The sequence below is a fragment of the Piliocolobus tephrosceles genome, chromosome 6 (genome assembly GCF_002776525.5).
Source record: "Piliocolobus tephrosceles isolate RC106 chromosome 6, ASM277652v3, whole genome shotgun sequence".
Taxonomy (NCBI): domain Eukaryota; kingdom Metazoa; phylum Chordata; class Mammalia; order Primates; family Cercopithecidae; genus Piliocolobus; species Piliocolobus tephrosceles.
The window spans coordinates 1,132,492-1,142,321 of NC_045439.1; the positions used below are offsets into that span (position 1 = coordinate 1,132,492).

At 61.8% G+C, this 9,830-nt stretch overlaps 1 protein-coding gene across 6 annotated transcripts in view; it reads right to left on the reverse strand.

Annotated features, from left to right (window-relative positions):
* Positions 1 to 480: 480 nt before the first annotated feature.
* INF2 (inverted formin, FH2 and WH2 domain containing) overlaps positions 481 to 9,830 on the reverse strand; it is a 35,320-nt gene continuing 25,970 nt past the window's right edge. Inside the window, exons 14-23 of one of the 6 annotated variants that reach the window (XM_023205754.1) lie at positions 9,293 to 9,363; positions 9,112 to 9,219; positions 8,593 to 8,663; positions 7,737 to 7,857; positions 7,298 to 7,462; positions 6,980 to 7,082; positions 6,667 to 6,828; positions 5,412 to 6,065; positions 4,928 to 4,984; positions 481 to 1,290 (exon numbers count right to left, since the gene is read on the reverse strand). In XM_023205754.1, the coding sequence (XP_023061522.1) occupies positions 4,929 to 4,984; positions 5,412 to 6,065; positions 6,667 to 6,828; positions 6,980 to 7,082; positions 7,298 to 7,462; positions 7,737 to 7,857; positions 8,593 to 8,663; positions 9,112 to 9,219; positions 9,293 to 9,363 (1,511 nt within the window). In that variant the 3' untranslated portion in view covers positions 481 to 1,290; position 4,928. Of the gene's footprint in view, positions 1,291 to 4,927; positions 4,988 to 5,411; positions 6,066 to 6,666; positions 6,829 to 6,979; positions 7,083 to 7,297; positions 7,488 to 7,677; positions 7,858 to 8,592; positions 8,664 to 9,111; positions 9,220 to 9,292; positions 9,364 to 9,830 lie in introns of all 6 variants that reach the window. The other 5 variants (XM_023205753.1, XM_023205750.1, XM_023205749.1 and 2 more) reach the window with 5 other exon arrangements.

The window sequence follows — 9,830 nt, forward strand, 5'->3', positions numbered from 1 at the left end:
TGGGGAGGAGCACAGGTGAGTGACTGCCAGGGCTGCTGGGGAGGAGCGCAGGCAAGGGGTCAGACTGATGGCTGCCAGAGGACTTCTTGGGGTGATGGAGAGATTCTCAAAGTGCATCATTGCACAACCTTGATCTGCTGATCTGCTGGAAAGCAAATACCGCCACTGCACACACATAACCAGCGAGACTGGTGGTTTGTAAATTATGCCCCTGTAGAGCTGCACCCATCTCACCACGGCTGGGTGCTGTTCACCATGGGGTCTGCCCTCTTCTAGATGTTTCTCACTGCCTCCTGAGGGCTTCAGGGACAGCCCCTGGCCTGGGGCACCGACGGCCCCCCAACAGTGAGTGTTCACACCTGGCCTGGAGGCCCCTCAACAGTGAGTGTTCACACGGGGCCTGTCCAGCGCTCACCACGTTTGTGGGAGCCCACATCCACCGACCACTTCCGCAGCCTCTGAACACAACAGTCACACACTGGGCTAGGTCTGCTTTTTATTGGCCACACGTCCAGCTGCCAGCCTCAGGGCACACACCTGGCAGGCGGCAGGCTCGGGCAGGCTGCCCTCTCTGGGTGGGCAGTGAGGGGGCAGAGGCTGCTGGGTGTCACCCTGCAGCCCCTCAGGTGGACCTGTATTGTCCCCAGGGCCCGCCCATCCTGGGCAGCTGGCACTGGGAGGGGTTTTCTGTTGATGTGATGGCCAAGTTTCAGCTGCAGGGCAGAGGCCTGGTGGTGGCAGCAAATGCAGACCGCTTCCCACTCCAACTTTGGGGCTGGACATGCTGGGATGGGGGCCAGACCCCACGGGAGGGACCCTGGCCTGCCATGGCACTGCCCGCCAGCCTGCCCTGCCCAGGGCCCCCAACTCAGCCACCTTCAAGCAGTCAAGACTCGCAAGGCATTGCGTTTTGATTAAACCCTGCTGGGCTGAAGGGCAGGCAGAGCTGTGGTGGACACTGGCAGGACACAGCCCCCACGACTGGCCCTTGGCAGGCTGCACCGGGTGCATGCAGGTGTGGGCCAGGGTCGCCTTTAGGAAGCAGGTAGGAGGCTGGCGCGTGCAGGCAGTCCAGGAGGGCACTTGGCCTGGCAGGGTACTGGTGCCTGTCGGGGTCCCAGCCACAACACCCAAAGAAGGCTCCAGGAGGGCCCTGGCTGGGTAAGGCACGGACTTTTGGTTTCCGGGGCCCAGTCCCAGCCTGGCCCCCAGAAGAGCCTCTCTTGGCAGAATGGCAGCATGTCCTGTGGCCTGGGCTCTCTCACTTGGCCTTGGGCCTGGGCCTGAGGCCTGTAAGGAGAGAGAAGAAATGACATCATTAGGAGCAGCTTTGCTGGGTACAATACCAGGTGCCCGCTTCTGGGTCCCCAGGTCCCTGAACCCCTCATCACCACTGTCCAGCGGGTTGTGCCATGCATCTCAGGTCCACTCTGACCCCAGGCTGTTTCTTTGGAGCAGCACAACTTATCTAGGTGGAAGATGCCGGGATGGCCTGGCCAGGCTGGGTTTTGGCAAGGTGTGGCAGCCTGAGCCTGTGTCCTCTCTGCTGAGATGGGGAGTCTCTGTGGCCTGTCCCCCACCTCATGTCTCAGACCCAGGCTGCACTCTGTCATTACTCATTAATCCCCACTGCCACCACCTGCAGCCCTCCATGGCTTCCACATCGGGCCCCAAGCCCCACACGAGGACCCCAGCAGTGCTTTCTCCAGCGGGCTGCTGAGGGCGCTCAGCCCTGGCCCAACAGCTCCTGCCACCCAGATGGCCCCAGAGATGGCCCCACAGCCCTCCTGCCCCCAACGCCCTCTTCGCTCTCTGGTCCAGGGGCCCTCGGTGGCCCTTGTCTGAGTGCTACCCCCATTGCCACCACAGTGCCGGGTGGTGTCCCAGCTCCCCAGTGGGACAGCCCAGGCGGGGTTTGAGAACCACTACTCTAAAGAGACAGAGGAAGACAACAAAAACGGCCCAAAGTGATCACTCAGAGGGGGATCTCAGCACCATTCCCCACTCAGGGAACCCGGAGAAATGGCCAAGACCAAGGCCTGGGCAGGGATGGGGGGGGATCAACAAGTCTGGGGTCAGCTGGGAAGAGGGGCTTGTGATAAAGATGGGAAGTGCTCAAGGGCTGTGGGTCACGGGCCCCGGCTGGTCTCCATCAAATGCACGACAGTGGCAGTGATGGATTACGGCACATTCAAAACTCACATGATGGAAAAAGGGAGGGGAGAAGGGAGCACTCGGAGGAGGGCAGCAAACACAGAACCGCGCTGCAGCTGTTTGTTCCGCATGTCACCACAGGTGCTTATTAACTAGACAGCACGGTGTTCGTGCAGTGGAGGTTCAGAGACCACCCCCGTAGCTGTGGTCAGCGCTGCTGCCACGAACGTCCCCACCCAGCTGGGGAGGACATGGTGTCCCTTGGGGTAGAACTCCTGCCCCAAAACTCAACCTGGACCTACTTGGGGGGAGCAATCAGACAAACCCAAAGCGAAGGTGTCTTCCAGAACGTCAATGTCATACAAGACAAAAAGAGGCAGGAATGTTCTCGAACAAGACACTGAAGCTATATGACAACCAAACACAGCATGTGATTCTGGATACAACCTTGTTTGCGAAAACAACAAAGCAACAACTATTAAAGGAATTACTGGGACAAGTGGCACATCCGCACGGGGACCGAGCATGAGAAGCACGTGGACATGAAGCGCCCCTGCAGCACACCCTGCCTGGTGGGGGGTGGGGAAGACGGCTACGCTCTCAGGTGTCTATGGGCGAGTTTAGGGGTCCAGTGCCATGATGTTTATAAGAAACTCTCCAATGGCTCAGTTGGAGAGGGGCAATGTAGCAAAATGGTCACAATTTTGGTATTTTTGGCAAATGGTTGTAATTTCGGGGAGAAGGTGTTGTTCATTCTGATCTCTATGCAATTTCCTGTGGTGGTGAAGATCTTCTAAATAAAAAGCTGGGGGCTGGACACGGTGGCTCATGCCTGTAATCCCAGCACTTTGGGAGGCTGAGGCGGGTGGATCACCTGATGTCAGGAGTTTGAGACCAGTCTGGCCCACATGCTGAAACCCCGTCTCTGCTAAAAATATAAAAAATTAGGCCGGGCGTGGTGGCTCAAGCCTGTAATCCCAGCACTTTGGGAGGCTGAGACGGGTGGATCACAAGGTCAGGAGATCGAGACCATCCTGGCTAACACGGTGAAACCCCGTCTCTACTAAAAAATACAAAAAACTAGCTGGGCGTGGTGGCGGGCGCCTGTAGTCCCAGCTACTCGGGAGGCTGAGGCAGGAGAACGGCATGAACCCGGGAGGTGGAGCTTGCAGTGAGCTGAGATCCGGCCACTGCACTCCAGCCTGGGCGACAGAGCCAGACTCCGTCTCAAAAAAAAAAAAAAAAAAAAAAAAAAATATTAGCCAGCCGTGGTGGCACGTGCCTGTGGTCCCAGTTACTCAGGAGGCTGAGGCAAGAGAATCACTTGAACCTGGAAGGTGCAGGGTGCAGTGAGCTGAGATCACTACTGCACTCCAGTCTGGGCAACAGAGTGAGACTGTCTTGAAAAAATAAATAAATAAAAATAAATTAAAAATAAAAAGTTGGGGAGAGAAGAAGACGATTCCTTCCTCTGCCCTCAGCCGCCTGTGTGGCAGGAGCTGGGGTGGGCGGAGGCTAGGCACGTACAGAAAGAAGGTTCAGGAGAGAACCGGGTGGAGCACGGAGCTGGCACTGGGCACATCCATCTTTCACTGGACCACTGTCAGACGTGGCCGCCCGCCCCAAGCCTGCATGCTCCACTGTTCCTCACACTCAGGGACAGCAAGTCCAAGTTCCAGCCAGGGAAGATGCCAGCACCTTTCTAAAAATACATGTGGGTGCTTCACACCAGAGAGCCACACTCGGAAGATGACCCTAGAAGCAAAAGCTGGACCCCAGGGTGAAGGCCGTGCCCCCACAGTGAGGACAGACTGTCTGGAGAAGCTTCTCTGGGCTCACGACCGCTCTTGCCTCTGACAGGCACCAGCAGACCTCATATGTCTCAAGCCTAAGCCCCCGGCCCAGCGGTCAGCCTATCTGCGATGCACGGACACCGGGCTCGCTCTGAGCAAGGCTGGAGGTGCTGGAAGACGCCACCACCTGGGCTCACAGAGCTCACGAGCGGCCAGGCTGGACCTTCTGGTTCTCTGCTCTAGCTCCTCCTCCACCCAGCGCAGACTGGTCTGTCTAGCTGGAGGCATCAGCCTCTCCAGCCCTGTGGACGGACCTGGCTGACTGACCCTTGGCTGGGGGCCCCCCAGAAGACGCCGTGTGCTGGGGGTAATCTGCATCTCCACAGACCCACCCACGGCCTCGGGGTAGAAGGATACTGTCCAACAGGTGGGGGCTGCAGTGTGCTTGTCCCTGGCAGCATCTGCCCTTGGGACTGTCCCTGTCTCCTCACAGACTTCCGGGGACATGCCCCAGCAGGCCCCACCCCATCGACACACTCATAGTGAAGATATCCCTCCACTGACACAGAGCAGGAAAGCCACAGGGTTACTGGAACTGCAGTGAGGGCCAGGACACCAGACAGGAGCAACCTCAGCCTGTCCTGTCAGCCAGGAGGTCCCGCCCACGCCCTGGATCCTGCTCACTAAGGGAGCCCGGCTAGCCCTGCCACCTGCCCTCCCGAGGCCTGCATGCCCGGAGCCAGCGCTGAGGTTGTGTCTTGCCTGCGGAAGGCACCAGGTGAGCAGGTAACCTGCGGAGAGGGAGGGGACAAAGGGGGGAGCCCACCACCAGGGCCGCAGGAGAGGCGAGGCCACACTGATGCACCACGCGGGCTGGAGAGAAGCCAGGTTAGTGTCCCGGAGGGGTTTGGGCAGCAAGCTCTGGCCCCACTGCCCTGCAGCTGCTGTTAGCCCCCACGGAGCACCGGCTGCGTACATACCTTACTGGATCACACACAGTTTCTTTGTTTTATTATCATCAGAATCAGGGGGAACCTCTGCTTTCAAATAAAAGAAATGCACTCAACGGCTTATCACACAGGAGCAACCCTGACTCAGAGCGGGTGGGGCTGGGGGGCCCGGGACAGCCATGCCAACACCCTCCGAGGGCTGCCCGGTTCTCTGGCCACTGAGCTGCATGGCAACCACTAGCCTGGGACCTGGTGCCCAGTGTCTGCCCCTTACTCCCTAACGGAGGTGGCGTGAAGGTGGGAATTAGCGGGTTGGAGAAACAGTTGCAAGGGCCATGGCAGCCCGGAAAGCCACCCCCCGGTGGATGCGCTGCTGCCTCCTCTCCCGCGCCGCGCCCAAGTCACCTGTCCTGGGTGCTGCTGGAACTTACAGTGCCCAGTGGGGAAGGGGAGGGACCGGCTGGGTGCCAGCGCCCTGGCATGGGAAGGTACCCAGGGCCCCTCCCTGAGTTACCTTCCTGGCTCCTGGAGGGACGCTTCTTCCGTCGCTTGCCAGTCCCCTTTGAGGCCCGGCCCCGGGCCCTGGGGAGTGTGCCCGAGCCCGAGGAGTCGGTCACCGCATCCTCGGAGAAAGACTTGTCCAGGGATGTGTCCAGCGCGGACTCTGGGGCTGTATCCTCCTCGTCCTCGTCCCCATCCTCACCCGGACCTGCCGCGGGGGGTCTGGCACCACGGCCGTGGACTGCGTCCTCCAGCCCCTCGCTTGTGCTGTCGGCCTCGGCCTGGAGGACACCCAGCAAGGACGTGGGATCCTTGGCATCGTGGCTTGAACTTCCAGCTGCAGGGGGCTTGTTGCCGGAGAACTTGAGGGGCTTCAGGGCCTGAGCATCTCCCAGAGTCACTGGCCAGGCCCCCTCCAAGGGTTGGGGGCACTGGGCATCCTCGGTGGTTAGGACGTCGCTGGCATCCTCATACCAGGAAGAACGCCTCTCCAGGGGCGGGGGACCACCCTCCTCCGACTGCTCCAGGGTGGGCTGAGGGCAGGGGGTCACGGCGTCTACAAGGTCCCAGCCCCGGGACTCGCTGGCCATTGTAGCATCAAGGTCGGGCTTAGAGGCAGGACAGTGTGTGCCGCCCACGGGGTCTCCTGCAGAGTTACTGGTGGCCACTGGATGGAGGGACACGCCAGTGAAGGGCAGGCACCCTGCCCCCGAGCCAGCCCAAGCGCAGCCTCCTCCATCCCACTGTCTACCTGAACGCCTTGCAAAGCCTCCTCCCCAGGAAGCCTCCTCTGATGTCTCAGAGCAGGACCTGGCCTCAGCGTCCTTGGTCTGTCTACACTGTGGCAGGGCGGGGGACACTGGGCCACACCATCCCCAGCACCCTGAGGCAGCCACCCCAGGAATGCGGTCCTCCCACCAGGGCCTTGCCGCCTGCCTTTCCTGCCACCTCTAGCACCCTCAGCCCAGGGGCATCTGTCAGTGGGCCTGGCCTCATCTCTGAGGAGCCCAGCAGGCTGGGCCACTGCTCCAGCACCAGGGGCAGGGCCCGTTGTTACAGTGGAGGAGTTGGAGTGAGTGGAGGGAGGGATGAGGGATAAGAGCTGAGCAGCCACCACCTGCCCCCTCGGCTGTCCCTAGTCTTAGGGGCCTCCAGGGCGGTCCAGGGAGAGGAGAGGGCTTTCCAGTGAAGTCAGGAGGGCTTCCTAGAGGCACAGGGTAGGGACAGTGGCAAAGGGACCATGAGGAAGCAGTGGGAGAGGGTCTTACCAGGCTCTGTGGCTCTTGGGGGATCCATGGAGGCCACCTTGCTGCCCCCATCGGTGTCCCCACGGCCCCGGGCCGTCTTCCGCAGCTGGAAGCCCTTCCTGATGTCGGCCAGGAGGGCATCGATGACACACACCTCCTCGTGCTTCCCGGGCCCCTTCCTGACTGAGGAGCGTGGGACACTCAGAGAGCCGCACGGGGACCCTGGAGCCCACCTAGAGGGCTGGGGGTGGTGGGGAGGCTGGAGCACAGGCAAGGATCCCGGAGCCGCCCCGTCCCTGCCCCGTCCCTGCCCAGCCAGCCGGCCCAGCCTCACCAGGCTTCCCGTCCTCTCCCCGGGGCCGCCGCGCCTCCTCCTCCGCCAGCTGCTGCTTCCTCCTCTCTGCCTTCGCCGCCTGCTCCTTCCGGTCCTTGTTCTCCTGCACTGGCAGATGTGGCCCCGTCACCCCAGCGTGGCACCCCTCAGGGGCTCCGTGGGCCTGGGTGTCACCCTCCCTGAGCCTCAGCAGCGCAAGGCCCACATGGCTGTGTCCACCCGACGAAGGGTGCCTCTGCCCTTCCTGCTGGAGGAAGGTCAGGGGCCTCAGGACCCCACTCTAGCCGGACAGGCTGTGCCCCGCCAGGCTGCCCCCACCTTCAGGGCGCGGAGGAAGAGGTCCCGGAAGGCCTTCATGGTGCCGAACGTGTCCTCCAGGGACAGCTGCCGGGCGTCCTCACACAGGTAGTCGGCCAGCTCCCGCTGCTTCTGCTCAATGGCCTCAAACAGCTCGTCCAGTGCCCGGAAGGCCGAGATGCTGGCCTGGGGGTAAGGGCGCGTGATGGTCCTGTGAGAGCCCCGCGTGGGCACCACCTAGGGTTAGGCCCTGGGTTGCAGGAGGGTGGTGGCCACAGGGACAGGCCCTGAGGACAGTGCTCTCTGAGAAGGAGCAGGGGCCTGTACCCTGACCGTGCACACCTGGGGAACCTCGGTCCCCAGGATCCACCCTGGAGCCAGGAGACAGCACCGCCACTCACCCGGCTCGCTTGATCAGGGCAGCCTCTCCTGCCAGCCCCGGGCCCAGGTGCCCACTTGCCTGGAGGCGCTCAGTGTACTGCTCCTGGACCTCGGCCACCGAGGCAGACACCTTCCGCTCAGTCTCCAGAAGCTTCTTCAGGTTGGAGCTGGCCTCTGAGCGGATGATCTCCAGGTTGATCCTGAAAGGTGAGGAGGGCCAGGCAGAGACAGCAACAGCTGACGTCAGCTTTGCTGGGACGGGGAGCCCCTCCCCTGCACAGGCTCTGGTGCCCACTGTGCACACTGCAGGCTGCACTCTGAGGCCCCACGTGCAGTGTTGGGGTTGAGTGCCTGTTCCAGCCGGCCCTCAGCCCCCTGTGGGCATCTGAGCGGGGACCCTAATGTTCAGCCTGTCCTACTGGCCTAGCTCTCCCCAAGGCTGAGCAGCTCGTGGGCCAGAGAACCTTCCAGGGCAGGTGGAGCCCAGGAAGGACCCTGTGCTAGGGGCCCGGACTGTGTAGTGGGGTGGCCCAGGCTGCCCTCCTGCCTGGGTTGTGTGACCCAGGAGGTGACACTGCTTTTCTGGGCCTCTTTTTCCTCATCTATACGATGAGGGAGGCCCAAGCCTGCTCGCGGCTGTGGTGAAGGTTCAACTCGTGAAGGGGCTGTATTAGACCTGCCCCTGGTGTGACCCTGACCTGGCCAGCCCTTGCCCCCTCTAGGCCTGTTTCCTCACTTAAGTCAGAAGGGGATAGACCATGGCAGACACGGTCCTGTCCCAGAAGGAAAGCATTCTACTGGGCAGGGCTCCTAAGGGCGCCGGGGCTGTGCTGCCGCTGTGAGACTCAGTCCTGGCGGGCAGCCACCTCACTGGCTGGGGACAGAAGTCAGGCCCCCGCCTGGCTGAGGGGTGTGGGCTGGCAGGAGCCGCCTACCCTGCTGCTTGCGAGGGCTGCTCCAGGTCCCGGGGCAGCTGCAGGAGGTCGGGGTGGCTCTTTTCCGCTTCCTGCAATGGGACACGTCGAGATCCACTGTGGCCACGCTGTCTGCCTGGGGATGCCCCATTCCCACTCCCTCAGCTCTAACCCTTCGCAATTAAGGTCCAGAAATCCCCCAGCACTCCAGACCCTCAAATCTTTCCCTTGGGCCTGGCTATGACTTTGTGATGTTTCTGCTTTTCCTAGGGACTGTGCCCCCAGACCAGGGGTAGGTATCTTGGGGAGGGACAAGGCTCATTCAGGGGAGCCAGTGCTGCAGGAAGGAAGGGGTGCTGGGAGGGATGGGGGCACAGCTCTGACTGAGGCTGCTGGCTCTAGATGGGGTCCTGAGACAGGGAGACTGGCGGTCTGACTGGTGGGCACGGGGGTATGGCCCCTACACCTCTACACTGCAGGTCCGGGGGGACTTGAAGCCCTGCCATCGTGCCCCCGCTGGTGCCTGCCACCTCGGCCCACCTCCAGCACATGGTGCAGCAGCGTCACACGGTTCTGCTGGGACTTGGTCTCCGTGAGCTTCAGCAACGTGCTGATCTTGAAGCCGTCAGCATCACCGGTGTGGCTGCCCTGGGAGAGGCCGGGAGTGAGTCTTGCAAGCCCCAGGCAGGCCACGTGGGATGGGGAGCTGCCCCTGACTTACGTAGTTGAGGAAGTTCCCAATTCTCAGGATCAGCTGGCAGAAGATGGGCAGCTGGCGGCTGGTGAGCAGGCCTGCAGGGGCAGCCAGGGCTGGAGAAGGGCTCTTGGTTCGGAGCCCCCAGATGCCCTGGCGGTGGGTTGTGGTCCTGCTTGCCAGTGCCCCTGCACTCCCTGGCTCCTCCCCAGGCTCAGCCCAGCACCGTAAGGGACACAGGACAGGGCCTGGGGACTGCAAACCCTCCACCGATGGGAGTGGACACCTAAGTGTGCCTGACAGATGTGAACTGTGCCTCACTGGTCCGTACCTGTCCCTCTCCCTGCCCAGTGGCTACGGCAGGTCTCTGAGGATCCCCTTTCAGAGATGGTATCCGCGTGTGTGCACTTGTGTCTGTACAGGTGTGTGTGTGTGTGGGGGGCGTGTACGTGTGTCTGTCTGTCCTGTGTGCATGTGACTGCTCGTGAGCTTGTGTGTGTGCACGTGCCCGAGAGTGGCGGTGTGCGCGTGTGTGCACGTGTCCGAGAGTGGCGGTGTGCTTGTG